Source organism: Carlito syrichta, unplaced genomic scaffold, assembly GCF_000164805.1.
Source record: "Carlito syrichta isolate Samal-C Ts95f unplaced genomic scaffold, Tarsius_syrichta-2.0.1 Scaffold79415, whole genome shotgun sequence".
Taxonomy (NCBI): Eukaryota; Metazoa; Chordata; class Mammalia; order Primates; family Tarsiidae; genus Carlito; species Carlito syrichta.
Window position 1 is genome coordinate 44952 of NW_007023511.1, and position 20269 is coordinate 65220.

At 45.8% G+C, this 20269-nt stretch overlaps 1 protein-coding gene across 1 annotated transcript in view; it reads left to right on the forward strand.

Moving 5' to 3' along the window:
* LOC103256730 (sec1 family domain-containing protein 2-like) overlaps positions 1-20269 on the forward strand; it is a 152590-nt gene that overhangs the window by 7775 nt on the left and 124546 nt on the right. Inside the window, exon 5 of the mRNA XM_021710548.1 lies at positions 3803-4049. Within this exon, the coding sequence (XP_021566223.1) occupies positions 3803-4049 (247 nt within the window). The remainder of the gene's footprint in view (positions 1-3802; positions 4050-20269) is intronic.

The window sequence follows — 20269 nt, forward strand, 5'->3', positions numbered from 1 at the left end:
CCCCCTTCCCTTCCTTCCCCTCCTTTCTTCGCCCCTCTCCTCCCTTCCCTCCTCTTTCCTTCCTCCCTTCCCCTCCTCTTTCCTCTCTTCCCTCTTCCCATCCTTCTCATCTCCTCCCCTCCCTTCCTCTTTCCACCCCACCGCTCCCATTCATTTACAGAAGAATGCCTAAGATAGTGCAGAGAGTTTCTCTGTATCTGCCCCCTTATTTTTAGAATCTTATAGTACTATGATGTGTTCATCAAAACTAAGAAGCCAACATAGGTACATTAACTATACATTTCAGGCTTTACTCAGATTTTATTAGTTTTCCTTAAAGTCCTTTCCATGTTCCAGATCCCATTGGGCACTGCGGGTCCATTGAATAGTCATGTTTTCTTAGCCTCAGCTGGGGTGTGACAGCTTCTTAGTCTTTCCTGGCTGTTCACAATCCCCACAACTTTGAGGAGTGCTGGCCAGTCATTGTGTAGACTGTCCCTCAGCTAGGGTTCATCTGATGTCTTTGTCATGGTTGGACTGGGGTTGTGGGTTTGAGGGAGGGATGCTACCAAGTATTGTTCACTATTCTCATCCCATCATGATAGGGAGGTGACATCATCTCAGGGACATGTGAGATCCATGTGACTTGTTACTGGTTATGCTCAAGTACAGTGACCCCTTTTCCATACTACACTGCTTAAAAGTAGGCCACGACATGCAGCCCCCTTCAGGGTGGGAGAATCGGAGAATCAGCTTCGCTCCTGAAGGGAAAAGCATCTACACAGGGTGCTCAGGTTTCTGGAAGGAGGATGTGACTCTGCCCATTCTTTCATGTACGGATTCAGTCATTTACATCCATCCATACAGCCTGACAATGGTCGCTGCACCCTTTGGGCTGTGGTCAGATGCTACCTCACGCCTCCAGCTGTGCAGACCAATCCAGCTGGTCATGGAGCTTTCCAGCTGGTGCCTGTGTTTCTGGCAGGTCCCCATCCTTTTGGCTTTTTGCACTTTCTTCCTTTCTGCCTCTGTAAGATCTTCCAGGTGCATCTTGTCTCCCTGCCCTACCCCTGAATCAGCCATTTCCCCAGGATCTCTGGTTCCTGCTATTGATGTTAGAAAGTAAGATCTGGCCACTGGGTGTGCTTGTGGCCCCTGCAGTGTCACTGCTTCCAGACACTCCAGTGAACAGAGTAAGGGAATGTGTTGCACATGTCTGCAGACATTTCTGGATTTATCCACCTGTCTTCAGAGGGAGCTTGTCATGTCTGGGCATTTGTGTTTTGCTGAGTGGCCAACAGGATGTGAATCACCGCCTCCTACCACCAAGGTAGAGTGGGGCAGAGACCTGGCATGCCATGATGTGTGGCTCAGCCATCCACTGGCTGGGCCATGTCAGGTTGGAGATGAAGTCCTGAGAAGTTAAGAAACTAGTTAGAGGAGAAGTCAGGGTTGGGGTCTGGCTTTTTTGATTTCCACTCCATCCCGTGCCTCTCTAAGACTGGGCAATATTCTTGACTGTGTAGTCAACTCCATTACTGACTTCTTGGGATACATAAGCAGATTTAGAATGCAACTTTAGCAACTGGCATGCACACCATGACCTGCTGGAGTTTCACTGTTGGGGAATTTTTCTCCTAGCACATGCCGTAGATCAGGGACTTGAGCATGAAGCTCTGAAGGCCAGATGCCAGCGAGTTAATCTCAACAAATGACTATCCTACTCGCCTTTACTTTTTACAACCATCTTAAAAGAACACCTTTGTTCTGAGGAAGGTGGGCTCCTGCAGGGCACATGCTTTATGAATACCCCTGTTTTCCAGCTATGAGGCCTAAGGCAGGTGAGGAGGGAGTCTGCTTGTCATCCTCTGAGAATTTGGGTGGAATAAGCCTCCAAAACCAACGCTGCGCCTCTGTGAGCGCTTTTAACAGCCAAACTTAGGCCTCTTTCTTTAAACTGCTCTTGATAACAGCGTGTAATGCAAGGAAGGAACCCTGAGCTTCCTTAGAAACACTCTGGACCATGGGACAGTCCCAGGTACCTCGGACCCTGCCTATGCTGGCCCTGCAGAGGCAAGAACATCTATACCTGCAAGCTGTGCCCGTCCATGGGACAGCAGAGTCCTGTCTGCTCCACCCATCCTCCCTTCCTCCCAAAGACTGAGCATTTACTTTTACATGGTACGTTGTGAACAGCCAAGATTCTTAGTGGAGTTAAATGGTAACAGCTGTTTTTTGTGTACAAAATAGACTCGTGAACCTTCACCTTGAGATGATGTAGCCACATTTTTCCAGGTGTTGAAATGACGTGAGTGAAAAGCTCATTTGGGGCCCTCATCCCAGCACAGAAGGACACAGAGTGGCTCGCTGTTAGCTTTCGCCTCAGAGCCAGGGGATGTCTGTGGAATTTCTTCACCTGTGTTCCCTTCCTCTGATGACACTTCCTATGTACACTGGGGCATGTACACACACACACACACACACACCCCAACGTCCCCTTCTCCATGGCACATCTACTGCCTCAGTACTATGGCAGGCCCAATGTCTGCAGGGAGATTTTCCAGAACCCTCTAGATGCTGTGTTTTCCTGTGCTTATGTACGTATGGTAGAGTTTAATTCATAAACAAGACTTGGCAAGAGACAGACGATGGTAGCTAGTAAGACAGAGCAATTATACCGATGAACCGTAATCAAGTTTTATAAATCTCTCTCTCTTTCGAAGTATCTCATTGTGCATAATATTTTGAACCATGGGTGAGTAAAGTCATGGAAAGTCAACTTGCATATAAGGCGAGACTGTGGATTCTGTTTTACTTTTAGCTTTTTATTTGTTTTCCCTAACTAGAATGCAACTCTGAGAGAACAGGGAGTTTGGTCTGTTCACTGCTGCATCCCAAGACCTAGACAAATAACTCAAATATAGTAAGCACTCAATGATCACTTCTGAATGAATAATGTAACTTGCAAGTTATCATGATTTAGGCTCTGATTTGAATATAAATACAAATAGTGAGGATTTATCTTACAGGGTTAATCTGTGTGCCAAAAAATCTCAGGATATGTGCTAAAAATAGTTATATAGAAATAGTTTCTTGGAAGTGATGCAGCTACTACAGTAATGCAATACTATTATTACATACAAAGAATTTTGAAGCTATTTGCCGAATATTACTCAAGAAATTGGTGGAAGAGCTCAAAGCAAACCATTTTTACAATTTTAATGTGAATTATCTGTAGATTCACCCAAGGAAATCTTGTACCCAAAGCAACTTACCCAGTGTGACCCCTTATTCACCACTTTTAGCAGAACATGACTTTTTGTTGTTATAAAAAATATTCTAAATTATATTTCCAATGTAGAGACTATTCAAAAGAGCTTGCTGTGAAATCTGAGGTGGTTCCTTGGAAGGATGTCAGCACTCATTTGAATATATAGATTCTGCCATTGTTGTTTGTCTTAAGAATCATACTATTTCACAAATATACTATCTTTATTTAAAATTTCAAGTGTCTGAAATACTTACATTTTTATCTTTAAAATTAGTGGACTCCTATTTGCTTAAGCAATATGAAGATGATACAATAGGGCCTGCAAATTGATTAGCTATTGTATAAACTGAGTTTTTCAAAACAAAAATGCTGATGCCAAACTTCTTGCAGTATTCTTTCTCTCCGGTACAAAAAACACACAAGTAGAAAGCAGTGTGGTCAGTGAACATCGCAGATTTGTTTGTAAGCTGTCTTTGGACTAGGGGCATAAGTTCTGTCTCTGCACAAGACTGACAGTATTTGGTACCTCATCTTTACCTTTCATTTCAGAGCATTGGAGAGTCAGCGCTGTCTGCTGTGTTAAGTCAGCTGTTGCCCATGATCAAGCCTTCCACCCAGAGGACCCACACTGACTACAGCCCTGACGAGCTGCTGGCCCTCCTTATCTATCTTTACTCTGTTGCTGGAGAGGTCGTGGCAGACAAAGACCTGGGTGACACTGAAGAAAAAGTGAAGGACTCATTGGCCCGGGTCTTCTGCGAGGAGGCTGAGTTGTCACCTTTGCTGCAGAAAATCACAGGTGAGTGTTTAACAGTGAGTAGGACATGCTCTCGCAGATCCAGAAGACAGTATGAAATGAGGGCTGTTTCAGGAGGAGGCACTGTCTGGAGTTGCTGGGACCTGAGGCCTGCCAACCAGCCTGCAAAGCTGGAGGGCTTCATGCAGGAAGTGTCTTTTCCAGGTGTGGAGGTGAAATGGCCTGTAGGGTTAAATGGCCTTCTTTCTAATTGCATGTCAGATTCATATTCTTTAGAGCCAATATCTTGTGATAATAGGAAAATACAGAGCATGATGTTATCTGCAAGGAAAAAGAAAATGTAGTATGCCCCATTCAAGAGATGCTATGGGTATAGTCTCTTTGTGGTCATCATTTCAAACTTAATTAAAAAAAAAACCTGTTACTTTAAGATATTACACAATGTTACAGGACTGGGAATTGCTAATTTCCGGAGTAGTTTTATATTTTGACTTCTCATATTTCATTTTGAATTTGAATTAATAGGTACTGTCCAAAATTAGCTCAGCATCCCAGTAAAGTAGGCTATGCTCATTTGGGGGAAACACTTGATTCAATATCATAAAATCTGTTTTCATTTCCAATAATATCTACACTCTGACTCATGGAGGCATCCATTTGTGTTATTTTGTATTAGATTCCACATTGTTATTTATATGTTGCTGAAGCTGATTTCTGTTAATATGGATTTAGCATCTGAGTGTGAGAAGTTATTGAAACTTATCTGTAGAAGATGAACACTTCAAGAACAGATCACATTTCCACTCATTCACTGATGAGTATGTGTGTGTGTGAGCATGTGTGTGTGCATGCATGTGTGAACATATGTGTGTGTGTGTGTGTGCGCGTGTGTGTGTGTGCACATGCAAACCTACTTGCGTGTTTGTAGACCTCTCCATTCAGGAAAGCCCGACTGAGGCAGATCATACATTTGCCAGCTTCTCCTGGTCCCCTGCTGGACCTCCCTGGGGGATCCAGGTCATAACTGTCAACCTTGGTGTCCCACGCATGTGCCTTGCTTTGTATTCTCTGCTGACCTTCCCTGTTTTTGGTTCTGGAAAATAAACCCTGATGAGATGGAACTGAAGGAAGTTTCCCCAGAAATGAAATACTTCCTTGCTGAGCACAGAGACTTTTGCCAACTCAAAATCTATGGAAGAAACACGTGTAGGACTTGTTCCCATTTCACTGAGTGCAGTGCCATATGTGATTACATGTGTGTGTGTTTGGCTGTCCATGAATATTGACTTAGGGAGGTTTAATATGATGTATACAGTGCTTAGAACAGTGCTTTGATTCAAAGTAAACTTGAAAGCTAGAAGAATTTACTTAGAAGTTATTCATCAGATGCATAATTTCCGAAACAGATAACAAGGATAATGTGTTTTCACTGAGGTTATTTGGATGGTTTTCTGTAACTTTTGTATGTTGTTGCTTTGTTTTTGGAACCAGTCACGCCATCAGAGTGTTCATTTAGGCTTTGCTCAAGTTGTCCTTGGCCTCGCATTTCCTGTTTTATTAGTTTCTCTACTTATGGATGCTCAGAATATTGCATTTTGTGCCTTTAAAATACTTGTTTGCATTCATGTTTATGTTATAAAAATGTATAAACTCAGAGGTCGAAGATTAAAAAAATAAGAATTTGTGGAAACGTTAGTGTATTTTTAAAGTTTGGAGTGTTTTGTAATGCTAAGTATATATTACTGTCTAGATGAACTTTGGATGTACAATTTAAACAGGGTGGAGATGATGTGTTACTTAAGTTGGACATAAGTGAACTTACTATTGAAACACACACACACACAAACACACACACACACGCATGCATGCACACACACACTCATTTATCAACCAAAGGAATTTTATTTATTCCTCTTCTTCTTTTTGTTGAGTCGGAGTCTCCCTCTGTCACCCAGGCTGGAATGCAGTGGCATGCTCACAGCCACCGCAGCCTCGACCTCCTGCCCCAGCCTTCCAAGCAGCTGGAACCACAAGCATGTGCCACCACGACCAACTAATTTTTTGATTTATTGTAGAGGCGAGGTCTCGCCAAGTTTTCAAGGCTGGTTTCAAACCCCTGGGCTCAGGCAATTCTCTCACCTCTACCTTCCAAAGTGCTTGGATTATAAGTGTGAGCCACTGTGCCCAGCCTAAGAGTTTTATTTCTAAAAATAGACTTATTTGACCAGTATAGACCTAGACGTATACATTAAAAGTATGTTGAAAAGTCAAATGTCCTGAAAAGAAGAGTTTCTTTGTAAAGCTAGCTGCTGAGAGTAATGTTTAATTTACATCCCAGAATAAAAAGCAGTAGCACAATACCGGGCAGTGTGACTCCATGTTGGAGTCTAGGAAGGGATATTCCAGTGTGTGTTGGGAGGACTGAATTGCCATGTAGATTCGCTGGGCATGTGCTGGAACTGGGCTGACCTGACTTTTGCAAAGAAGTTACCTGCAGGGTTGCCTTGGGTTATCCCAGTGTGTGTATATGGTCTTGGCCTTTTTGTGACTGAGCAGCAAAATGTATTTTATGCTTTGTGTTCATTTTGTGGTTGATGAACATTCGATTAAAATGAATTATTGACAACAAGCAACTAATCGATATAAGAATTCTACTTTTTGAAGAATGCTATAGTTTTACAGGTATGGATCATAATCCCGAAAGATACACCCTGAAGGTCATAATTCCTACAATGAAATCTCAAAAGATCAGAATCCTTAAAGTCCAAACTCCTAATTTCAAAAATCCCCAAAGCCAGACCCAAGACAGTGGCATCATGTCAGGTGGACTATTGCCGTGTGGCTGTCTTTACTCAGGTGTGGTTTCAGGAGATGTACATGTGCCAGGTTGCCAAGGGTCAATCTGGGGATATACTTCTAGGTGTCAACTTGACTGGGTTGAGGAATACACAAGTAAAGCCTTATTCTGGGCATGTCTGTGAAGGTGTTTCCAAAAAAAATTAGTGTGAATCTGAGTAACCAAGATGTGGAACCTCTCAAGTGTCCATCGACAGGTAGGCGGAATTCACTGTCCTGAAGGACCCTGGGAAGGTGGGTGTCGTCTCCTCAGCTCTCCGCCAGGGTTCGCTGACCTTCCCCAGCTGACCTCTGATAGAGAGAGCTCCTCTGTCAGCCGTGAGCCAGGGTGGGCTTGGGATGTGCTTTTCACTGGGTTGCGGAAGGTGGCCATGGTGCTCTCAGCCCAACTTGCAACAACTTGCGAAGGCAAGCGTCCATGCTCCCATCCGTAGTACAGCAAGGCCACGTTCCAGGAAGGCTGGTGACAGACTCTGAGAGCTGTTTTCCAGATTCCATGGCAACATCCTTATCATTGACATGGCGGGCATGTGCTCGAGACTTAAGGAACAATTTCTCAAGGGAAAGATTTCTGAAATCTTGAAAACTGTTTTCAGCCAGTTAGTCTCTTCGCAGTGATTTGCTTATGACAGCTTTCCTCTTCTTTCAGGTAAGCACAGACCAAGTAAATGAATATTTCTATTCATGGCTGCCACTTAATTAAAAAACTTTCATCTCCATGAATAAGTTATTGACGTGTTCTTTATGGTGTTAGAGGAGGTGTCTTTCAAACAAAACTTTCTTTATGCTTGGCCAAGGACTCCCAGCCTTGCAGGAGGCTAGCCTTCTTGGAACGGGAAGGACTTCCCACCAGAGACTTGGGAGCAGCTGGAAGCACTGCTGCTCTTGAGCTTTTGTGTGTCTCCCCTGTGCCCCTCTCTCACCTCACAGTTCCCCTCAGTCATTCCTTAGAGTTCAGAATACGATTTCTGCATATGTCTGCTCCTAAGGACACTCCAACTGAAAACAGTTTTCAAGATTTCAGAAATCTTTCCCTTGAGAAATTGTTCCTTAAATCTCGAGCACATGCCCGCCGTGTCAATGATAAGGATGTTGCCATGGAGCCTGGAAAATGGCCCTCAGAGTCTGTCGCCAGCCTTCCTGGAACCCACCCTTGGTGCAGCGGGTGACAGTTGCACAGTGCCACGCTGTGGAGGCCCCCGCTCAGCTGCAGAAAGCCCTTGGGTGTGGGGAAACTCATTCAGAAGGGTTTTGCCCTCTCGTGGTTCTGATTCATGGTTCTCCTTCCTTGGACATCCAGGACTAGGCCTTTCCATTAAGGCCTGCATCGCTCTTTCTAGTGTTTCAGGACTGCCAAAACAAAACAAAACTAAACAAAAAACAGCTTTCAGGACTGTTGTTTTCTATTACGGTTTGCAACACTGTTTGGAAAATAGGGTCTATTTTTTTTTCTCTTGATTTCTGTGCTTTCTTCTGGAAACCTTGATGAAGAACACATGTCTGCCCTAAATCACTCCCATGAGAAATGTTGGAACTGTTACATTTAGTTTTACTATCCAACATGTTAAAATAGTTAACCACAGCACATATTACCATACAGCTATATCAAGGGAAGTTGAAAGTGTTTAATACATATTTAAAATATATCACAAGCTATGTAGAAAGATAGAACTGCCTGTCATGGTAGGTAGGTAAGTGGTTATGGTAACATATTAAAGGATCACCACAAATCACTTTCTCTCAGACTTAATTTTTCCATGCACATCGCAGAACGGATTCTTCCTGACTGAGGCCCTGGAACAGGTCTTCTGGCAGTGATATTTAAATGTGTACAAACGCATGAGAAGTGCTGTCCATGTGCTGTTTTTTGTGTCTGTCACAATGCCAGCTGTGCACAATGCCAGCAGCAATAATTGTATACGTGATTATACAATTAATCGCTTAAGAGATCAGTCGTTACTGATTTTTGTCAACTTCACATTTGATGGGATGTAAATCTCTTCATCATGAAGAGAAGAAGTGGAACACACAGAATCCAAGTCCAGCTGCTTGACCGCATCAGAGAGGACAGAGCGGTACCATGGTGTGGGTAAAAGATGGGAGGGGGCTGATTTCTACTCCCCAAATGCCTGGACCTATGACCTGAAAGACACTTGGCTTGCTGTTGACCCAGGATCTTTATCAGAACAGAGAATCTTGTGTTAGACACCTAAAGTCTCTTCCTTCTCCACCTTCTGTGGTTCTGACCTTATCTGAATCAAGACCCCACCCCACCCCCAGATCAGCTCCTCCCCAGGACTACTGTCTTTTCAGGGATGCACTGCCCCTAGGAGGGAACAGCGGGATCCCTGACCACCTCCGCCCCAATGGTCGGCGACTCCCTGCAGTCCAGTTCATTCCCCTGAGATGCTCTTTGCGTATCTCCAAAGATGTGTCTTTCCTCAGACATGCATGAGCCCAGGCCCTTCTCTGATGTCCCTTACCTCTTGCCTGCCCACCCATCCACCATGCTCACTGATTCCAGGCTCGTATTCTCGCATTTAGTTTTACTTAATGCCTTCCCTTTAAGCATCTTCCTTGATAGTCAAGGCTTGTTTTCTCATGTGGAATATCTGGAGACAGAGCAGTGGAGAGGCCACACGTGAACCTGCTTCTCTGGTTGCTGCCGTGACCTTTTCCCTGCAGAACCCTTCATCAAGCTTCAAGAATTAAAATCCACACACTGGGCCCCCTGAGACAGGGCTGGGGGGGAGGATTGGGCCGCACATTTTGCTCATGTTCCTCAGCCCAGACTCCATACCTTCCCAACTCACCTTCCTCTGAGCTGCTGGCCTTGTTCTTCCCTGACACAACTGCCTCTGTGTGGCCTTGTGTCCTGCCCAGCCACTCCTGGTGGACGTCATGCCAGAACAGCAGCTCAGGCAAAGGAGGGCTCCTTTCTGCCACAAGGTGTAGGTCAGTCCCAGGAGAGGATGCTGACCGGTCCTCAGTCACTCAGGGACTTGGGGTAGCCTGCAGCCACATCATGTGACCATACTGTGTGTGCACAAGGAAGGGGCAGAGGATGGGCTTGGAGAAAGGGCAGTGGGTTTAATGCCTTCGGTGACAGACTATGATTGCTACTTGGAGTAAGAGTTGGAGTGACTCCACAAAGGAAGGGATTCTGACAAGTGTGACAGGTATGTCCACCATAAGAACATTTGCTGCCGGGCTCGGTAGCTCAGCCTGTAATCCCGCACCTTTGGGAGGCTGAGGTGAGTGAATTGCCTGAGCCCGCGGGTTCGAGACCTGCCTGGGCAGCGAGACCTCATCTCTACAATAAATCAAAAAAATTAGCCGGGCGTGGTAGCGCATGCCTGTAATTCCAGCTACTTGGAAGGCTGAGGCAGAAGAATCGCCGGAGCCCAGCAGGTTGAGGCTGTGGTGGCCGGGAGCGGCCACCTCACTCCAGTCTGGGTGACAGAGTGAGACTCCAACTCAAAAAAAAAAATAACATTTGCTAAAAACCAGGCTTAGATATTTATATTAAAAAAATCACTATCCTGTCTTTCCTCTCTTGAGCTTGATATTTCACTTTTAAATAAATGAAAATGTCAATGACACCTGAATAATTGCTTCAAGAGTAGGTTTTTGTGTGCCTAAAAATAATTGTCTGGAATTTTCTCTACTGTCTGAGGAAACAGCATCAGAGCAGCTGCTGACTAGTGCTCCCACTGTGGGAGCTTTTCTGTCCTCTTAATAAATCCTGCTTTCTCAAAAAAAAAAAAAAAAAAAATTCTTGGGATTATAGCACCATGCCATTGCCTGTCACCATCCCAATTGATCATCATTGTGCCTATCATGTGTGGTTGTGTAATTAATTGTATGTAATTCTTTGAATATAAGCTTTAAAAGGGCAGGGATTGTCATTTGGGTGAATTTTAAGCCTCCTATATGTTTTTAGTATCTTTAAAAATATTTAGAATTGGATTTTTTCCTGATTACAGAAGCCATACTTATTCATTTAGACCTTTTGCTTTTTAACAAACATAGGATAAAATTTAAAATTATCTATAAACTTACCACCCAGATGCAACTACTGTCAGTATTTTGATGTGTATTTGGTGCAAAATCTACTGTTAAGTATAAAGTCAGATCTCCATAAATGCCTCCCAGGTGAAGGTATCAGGCAGGATTTTGCCTAACATGTTTTGTAATTGATGTCGTTTGGTCATTGTGGCTAAAATAAAGAAGGCACAGGAATGTGGTCAACAGAAAGATATTAAAACTGACCCTGGAGAGGAAGTTATTGAGAATGTTGGTGCTGAATCCATATCCCATGTTCTAGGAGATGTTATTCCCGAAAAGTAAAATTACTCTTTTTTTTTTTTTTTTTGAGTTGGAGTCTCACTCGGTTGCCCAGGCTGGAGTGCAGTGGCCACTCCCGGCCACCGCAGCCTCGCCTGCTGGGCTCTGGCGATCCTTCCGCCTCAGCCTTCCGAGTAGCCAGAATTACAGGCACGCGCTACCACGCCCGGCTGATTTTTTTTGATTTATTGTAGAGATGAGGCGGGTCTCAAACCCGCAGGCTCAGGCAATCCACTCACCTCAGCCTCCCAAAGGCGCAGGATTACAGGCTGAGCCACCGAGCCCGGCGTAAAATTACTCTTAATCAGAATATAAGTAGAATTTTCTAAGCCCATAAGGAGGGTCTTTAGGATCTTGGGTGGGATAAAAAAATATTTAGGTATAGCCATTTCAGCCTAAAATTGCAGCAGAAAAAATTATAAAGAGATGTAACAAGCTCTAGGCTTTGACTTAGTCTATGATGTGAGAATGGAAGGTCAACATTTTTAAAACTGGAAGTAGATAAAACCAAAAGGAGTGTGCATGCAGCCATGGTGCTATTGGCTGGCATCTGGAAGTTCAGTTTTAAGTGGCGTCCCAGGGAAGTCTGGCGTCCCTGCTTCCACGCACTACCTGTGTCTCTGAGCTCAGCACCTGCGCTGAATTGGTCCTGTGGATGGAGGTGTTCACTGGCATGTTTATGAATAATCCCCTCTCCTTGTTTTCCTTTCCTTTTGTTAAACATGAGACACAAGCCTGCACCTCATGGTCAGGCCCTTGAACTGCCACCCGCCTGATGGAGCCAGCTGCCTGAAGAAACCGACCTGTTACAGCGTTCATTAGCAATTCACATTTTCCAACATGCAAAATGGCATAGGGCTTTAATTTTTGAAGCTGTGGTTTCAGCCAAATTATACTCTGCCATGACTGAACTCTTTATTCTCGTATTCTGTATTCTGTTGTGGTAGGTAAGAAAACCAGTTAAATTTGAACTGTTCTTTTCACACATTGATGTAGGGTTTGGGTTTTCTCTTGTGTACAAATCACCACCTTGCAAGGCAGTCGGTCTTTGGCCAAGCAAGTTTTCTTATAGTTAAAATGTGACTGGGTGCGTCCGAGCTGGGAAGGCACACCCTTTCTGGAACAGCATGGAAACAGCACCCCAAGTAAACAACAGCACTGCAGTTACAGTGCAGCATGTCTGGGTTCTGTTTCGTATTTAGGAAAGAAAGCATGTATTTAACTAAAGTAGACTGCTTTCAATGTTGATTCCAGAAACAGGCTTCCAGATACCAGTGTGCTCTGGAATTGTGCCTTTATTATTATTTATCAGCTTTACTCTCATGCCCACCCTCCTCTTTCCATCCCATAACCTCACACCTGAGAGAAATCAGCAAACATGCTCTCACCCTGCCTTGTGACTGTCCCTGTGGGAGCTGCACACCGCACTCCTGATGATTTCAAGTTGTTCCTGAGAACACAGACCCCAGACAGCATGATGTCATCGAGAGAGTATAGCCTTTTACTTTGGAAGTGGACGTTTAATGGCTTTGACTTTGGGCTGATTGTAGCGTTGCAGGGCAGCAGCCCTTCCAGGTATTGGAGTGACCGTGCTGAAGCTGTTACATGTCGGGGCAGCTGGACACTGAGTTTAGGGTGGGATAAGGGCCACCGAGGTGTACTTGTTGGAATTTGGGGTACAGTATGTGCAAGTCACAATCAGAATGTCAAATCCTTAATGACTTCCTTATTGTTGTTATCTTTACAACTCTTTCTTGAGCCAGTTGATGCCTAAATGTATTTCAAGCTCAGCGTAAACGTGTGAAAAACGTTCTGGGAACATATGTATATTGGCTTTCAGATTGACTTGTTTTTTTAGGACAGAACTCTTGTTTTGCAATTTGGCAGTGAAAAAAATCAGTATTTTGCTTAAAATAATAGAATAGCAAAAATGTACATGTCCAGGCTGGAAAAAAAAAAATCTGGGTTATTACTCTCCAGGGTAGGGAGGAGCTAGAAACAGTTACCAAATGGTGGGCTTCACCCACCGCAGGGCCAGTGTTGGCGCACATTGCCTGACTCCTCAGAATAGGGGAGACTAGTTTCCATGGTCACCTTCCCCTTCTGAAGGCTGTTTCAGCTTTCATCCTCCCTATCCAGCGCAGGCCTCTCACTTCCATACATGCTTCCTCTCCTTCAGACGTCGGATCCTTGCACGAGCTGTTCCCTCCAGCAGATTCCCCAGCCCCACCCAGTCAACTGCCTGCAGCCCAATGTATACCACTCCTCCCCATGTTTGCCTGTTGGAGCCCCCAGACGAGCTCTGAGACCCAAGGGCACTGTGTGCTCTGCAGTGAGCACAGGATGTGGCATGTTGGAGCAGCCACCATGTCTGCCTGCCCTCCTGACCATGATCTCAGCGGGTTTTGCTCACTCGTGGTTGTGTGGGCTCATAGAAGGCCCTTGGCAGATACTCACTGAATGAATGAGGTACCTGTAGGGGTGTGGAATGCCCTTCGTGGATGCTCACTGAATGAGTGAGGGCACAGGAGGAAGCTCTGCCCCAATTTCAGGGTATTCTCTGACACCCCACACAGGTGCAATATTACAGATTTCCCAGCTGAACTTAACTTTGGAGAATAGAAGGTTGAAGAAGAGAGTGGACAACAGAGTTAGCCAATCAGGGTTCCATCTGGAGCCCTTGGAGCAGGCATGGGAGGGCTACTCCCTGGATATCACCCACTCGAGGTACCAAGACCTCACACCCTGGTGCACTGCAGGTCCCGGGCCACTGACCTGGGTTGCCATCATGGAGGGCCTCTTGGTGTTCACAGCAGAGCTTGTGTCCATGAACCGTCCTTCTACAATGGTTTAATAGGAGCCTCGAGGGTCCTTGGACAGCAATTATAGGTGTGGTACAGGCAACCTCACAGCTAAGAAATTGGTCTTGGGTTTCCTATATAAAGAAGCCGTAAGTTACCATAATAGTCACAGTAAGCATAGCTACTATTTCTGGGATACTTGTGAGATGCCTGACACACCTTCCCTCATTAAATCTTCACAGCATTCCTGTGAAGGAGACATGATGACTCATTTTTACAGATGGGAAAGGTGAGCTCAGAGTCCCAACACAGGGACATCACATAGCCACTAGAGAAGGGCTGTGGTCTAACCCAGGCCCACCTCGGCCCCCACCCAAGGTCCTGGTCTCTGTGCACTGCCTGCAGATTCTGAATGAGAGGCCCTGGCTTGGCCTCCCCACTGTGGACCTGGTCATTCCTGACTGCATGTTACAACACAGCTATTCCATGTCATAACTGAAGCCCCCAGGATGGGCTTTCTCCTGGGACACTGTTTTCCTTTCACAGTGAGGGAGCTAGAGCTTGTCGACACAGCAGGGTCGGATGTCAGAGCCCAGGACAGTTTGCCATTGAGTTAGTGAGCCTTGGGCAGTTATTCCTTCCATGAGCCTGTGGAGTCAGGGCTGAGTTAGATGCATAATGTGCTGTGATGGTGGCAGCTGAAGCACTGGCGACAGGGACTGCTTTGGGAAAAAAGACAAAGGGAACCAGCATGGTCTTGGCAGCTGCCTGTATGGATGTCCCTCACTGACGTCTGCTCTTGGGGATGTAACGTTCATCCCTGGTGCATTTGTGACCAACGGGTGTGCTCCTGTCACATGGGTGGTAGGGCTGCTGAGGCGTGTGGTGGGGCTGCTGAGGCCACCAGCCTCCAAAGGAGTCAGGTACCACACTGGCTTCTCTCCACACCACTCCCTGCAGGATGCCATTGGGCCGTCCCGAGTCTGCCATACACACACAATCATCCAGCAGCTCCACTGCAGAGTCCCTCCATCTGAGCCCTCGGAGGGTCCTGAGGAGCTGTCCATGCTGTCTTCTCAGGTGCTTTGGCCCCTCTCCTCCTGGGCCTTGGGGGCATGCAGATCTGTGACCTTGACCAGCAGGCCCCACTGTCTGGGTCCTTGCTTACTGGCCCACTCGGTACGTGGTGACGCTTGTCTGGAACCCAGGCTTGGACAACGGAGACACATGGGCATCACTGGGTGCCGTTTGTTCCTATTCTTTTTAAAAAATGTAAGGAACAGCAGGAATTGGCCAGAGCTTCGAAGGCCCTTGTGCTCCCGGCCTCCCCAGAGTTCATCCTGCCTGCCCTCCTGCATCCTTGTAACCCGGCCGCCATGGAGCCTGTGGCCTCGCCTGCCATTGCTGTTCTGTTCCCCCTCCACCTTCCTGTTGGCAGGTGAAGGACTGTAGGGCCCATCTGGCAAGGCTTGCTCATTCACGTGTCACTTTCTCGTAAACAGGAACTCAGCATTTAGCAGTGATTGTCCTTGGGGGCCCAGAGAGGTGTTAGGTACAGGCCATGGTCCACAGGGGCCGCATCAGAGATATGCGTGAAGCTGCGAAGGGAGTATGGGTGCTCAACGACTCAGGACCACTTGCTGGACTGGAAGCAGAGACCCCCCCCGAGGGTTGTATGAGAATATTAATGACACTTTGCACACATGCGGCATTTGAATGCACCTGGCAAGTTTTCCATTTCCATGAAATACAGGATTTTATTTTTATTTTGTGCTGGGATACATCGGCCAGCTTATACCAACACCCTTTTGGGGATATTCAACTGTGGTGACCTTATAAACTTTTAATAAACTTTCTTTTCATCCAAGCAAAATGTCCTCGGGTTCTAGTCTGACAGTCTCTCTAACCGGGCGCTGTCTGTTTGTCCAGGCATGGGCTATCAAACAGGCCCCCGTATCTGTGCCCCAAGAGGTCCTTGGTGTTAACCACAACCCTCTGTTTTGTTGGTAACACCGGGCCCTATCTTACAAGGCAAATGCGAGACATGAATGCTCCTCCACAGTGGTCTAGGCCTGCACTCCATAGACTGACTGACTGGGTTCATGTGTCATGTGGCCCCGAGCAAGGTATTTCACTTTCTGTGTTTTAATTTTCTCATCTGCAATGTAACTATCCTGGCAGTACTTAGAGCATAGCATTGTTAAAACAATGCCTGACACGCCACAACCTCTCGTTAGTGACAACCATTATTCTGGTTGTGGGAGAGACAGCAAAAGTGATACCTGCCTTAAATTATAAAAATGTTGCCACTAAGAACTTTTTTGTTTTCTCTTTTTTTAAATCTCCATTATTTGCCTAGCTTTATTGAGGTATAATTGATCATGTATCTTTGAGGTGTCCCAGTTTTCTCTTACATGCACTTATTACATTGGGAATTACGAAGTCCTTTCATCACTAGACTTTAGAAGTACTAGATACTCCCCCTTAGTGCATGACTGGGTTGGATCTGATTAGACAGGGCCCTCTCGGGCGAGAGCCTGGGCTCTCCTGAGTGTGAGAGGCACGGGGCCCGCTCAGGGACCTTGTTAGCTGTTGCGGTGACTCGTCTTCCATGAACACTGGCATCCCCAACCTAGACCCAGCAGTCTGGGTCTGTCTGCACATCAGCAGCCTTACTTCTGCCCCTCCATGTGAAGAGAGATGGCGGTGGGGGCTGGGAGGGAGGTCCGAGAGGAAGGTCCACTAGGTGCGTTGTTACCTCTGAGGTGGCCCTATTGTGCTGCTGAGTAGCCGGGGCTCAGAAGTGAAGCAGCTTTTCGAACAGCACCCTGGAGACATGTGGCAGAGGTAGGGCTCTTGCCCAGGTTCGCCAACCCAAAACCACTCTCTATGGGAACAAAAATGTGCCCTTTCCCCTGGATTGATATTTTGGGGCCAGTCCTGCAAAAGTCAAGATTCTCCTGCTCAGAGCTGCCCTGGGTGGATAGGACAGGCCACAGGAAGCAGTGACCTGAATGAGCTTCCTGAAATCTGGGCTCAGAGTCTGGCTCCTGACTATCTTGCTGAATTTGAATCCAGCCTCACTCAGTGCCCCTAGGTCCTCCCACCTCAGCCTCCATGCCTGTCCCAAGTACTCTTCTGAGCTGTGGCTGCGGAAGCCTGTCTGTCCTAGACCATGCCCCACTGCTCTCTGGGGTCTCCCCGAGGATGAGCTCGCCTTACTTCCCCTCACTTCCCCCAAATGCTCTCATTGTGGTGCCGGCCACACAGCTGCTTCTTCCTGCACTCAAGGACAGGTAGATGGAGAACATTTTAGCCTCATCTTTGCATAGCATAGAGGCTATACACCATAAGTGGCCTTTAAATATGATGAGTAGTAGAAACTTTAGATAATACAGTCAGAAACCCAAACTAATATATTCAAATACGAAAAATGTTAAATGACATAATTAATGACATGGGTTTTTAGTTTTGTTTTGGTTTGGTTTTTGTTGTTGGTTTTTTGAGTGAGGGCCTCACTCTGTCTCTGTCTCCCAGACCGAAGTGCAGTAGTGCAGTCACGGTTCACCACAGCCTTGATCTCCTGGGCTCAAGTGATCCTTCCTTCCCAGCCTCCTGAGTAGCTGGGACTACAGGTGCTTCCATGCCCGGCTAGTTTTTTGATTTATTGAGAGACAGTAGTCTCACCATGTTGCCCAGGCTGATCTCAATCTCCTAGTCTCAAGCGATCCTCCCACCTCAGCCTTCCAAAGTGCTAGGATTACAGACGTGAGCTACTGCACCCAGTCAAAATTAACAATGTTGCCTTGAGCTTTGGGTAGAAAAAAACTGCAAAGATTCAGCTTATGCAATTAATTTCCTTCTCAGTTCTCAATTATATGTCCAAAGACCATCTTGGTTTCCAGGAATGTGTGATTTTGGATGGCTTTTCAACCAAGTAATAGTTAAGGCTACTTTGTTCAACATTGTTATCTTTCCAAGGGTCACAGAGTTTTGCTTTAAAAATGAACAATTTGAAGATAAATATAACTCAGAATAATTCAAAATAAGGTTATTGCATTAAAAGAAGTGAAGTTATGTGTACCAGAAGCTTCTGGAATAGCATTCCTTATTACTTATATGGACCAGAAGTTTCTGGAATAATATTCCTTGTTACTTATATGGACCAAAAGGTTCTGGAACAGTACTCCTTGTTACTTACATGGACCAGCAGGTTCTGGATAGGTACTCCTTGTTACTTACGTGCACTGGAAAGTTCCAGAACAGTACTCCTTATTACATGAACCAGAAGGTTCTAGAATGGTACTCTTTGTTACCTATATAGACTGGAAGGTTCTAGAATGGTATTTCTTGTTGCTTACATGGATCAGCAGGTTCTGGAATGATACTCCTTGTTACTTTCATGGACTGGAAGGTTCTAGAACAGTACCTCTTGTTACTAGTATTTCACCCTGCTTCTTTTTCTGCCACCACATCCTATCAGGCTGTGCTATGTGTCCCACGAGCCTTGGAGAACGGCCAGATCAGAAAGAGTGAGGTCATCTCTGGTATGTAGGGATATTCTGCAGGAATGGTGAGCACAAGCTGTTCTGCTGCCATGGATTTGGCTTTTATCTTAAATAAGCTTTATCTCTTAGAATAGTTTTAGATTTGCAGAAAAATGAACACTATACACAGTTTCCATGTGCCCTGCATCCAGTGTCCCTGCCACTGGCATCTTACTCCAGCATGCACATTGATCAGCGACACACACATAGTGATGTGTTCCTGTTCACCAGAATCAGTCCCTTCCTGAGATTTCCCTGGTTTCTACCAGTGTCCTTCTTCTGTTCCAGGATTCCATTCAGGGTGGATTTCTGTGACAAGGCATCCCGAGTGGGCTGTCACCCAAGCTGTCTTGGCCATGGCAGTGTCTTAGACTTGCCTTGTGTGGGGACCTGGCTGGCTTGAGGAGCACTGCTCGGGTGTTTTGCAGGAAGTCTCTCCAGGGGACTCCTCCGATGCTTTTCTCATGATTAACCTGGTATTAGAAAGGAGGAGGAGGAAGATCACAAGGTGCTGTTTTCGTCATCTTGTATCCAGGGGCGTGCTGTTAGTGTCGCCTTCACTACCTGCCTTCAGTGGTGTCTCTCAGGTTTCTCCACTGTAGGTTGCCCTCCTTCCTTCCCCCCATTTCCACATGGCACTCTTTGGAAAGAGGTCATAGCAGCCACACTCAGGGTGCAGAGCTGCGTTCCCTCTCCTCAGGACCAAAAACTCCATGGCATAGCTGTGCCAATGTCTGGAGTTCGGCACAAGAGATTGTCTCTTCTCCAGTTATTTATTTACTCAATTATTTATTTATGTCAGTGTAGACGAGTAGATATTTACTTTATAATTCGGGCTATAATCCAATACTTTATTTTATTTTCTCAAATTGTTCCAACTTTGGCCACTGGAGCTCTTCCAGTTGGCTTCTTTGTCTTCCACCCTTAGGGATTTCCTTATTCTGTTTTTTGTTTTCGTTTTTGCACTTCCTTACTTTCTGGAACCACAAGGTGATTCAGGCTTTTCTTGTGCATCTCCTGTCCAGTCCTAGAGCTGCTTCTCCAAGGAGCCCTGGTTCTTCCCACTGGAAGCTATTAGAGATTGGGATCTGGTTCTGGAAGGGCCCATTGTTGCTGGGGTGTTACTGCCCTTCTAGATGCTCTAGTTGACAGATCAGGAAAACGTATGTATGTATGTGTACAAGACCATAGAAATACGCATCTACACATTTTCTATAAAACCATCTATATCCAGATTAAACTAAACACTAGTTGTACTAGTTTCTCTGACTCGAATCCACTGCCTTGTGAATGGATGGACTGCAGCTGCCTCCTTGTTATCTGCTCACTGCCACACAGTGGAGACCTGGCTCCTGCCATCCCCCATCACTGATACGTTTAGATTCCATGTGCACCACCTCCACCCCACCCGGACACCACAGAAGAGGCCGTCACCTCCTGGGCGTATTTCCAGAGCCAGTTGCTGTCCCCTCTTTCATGTAAAGTGTTCATTTTGTCTGCTTTCTTCCTGTTCTGTGGTCACTCTGTCCTCTCCTGCCACTACTAAGCAACTCATGTTCATCTACTTTGAGATCATACAAATATCTTATTCCTCATCAAACTTGTCCCAAACAGCCTTACAATGATGGTTATAAAAGGGTAATTTTCACCTCCCCACTCCCTCCAGTCACCAGTTGGCATTCTTTTTTTTTTTTTTTGAGTTGGAGTCTCA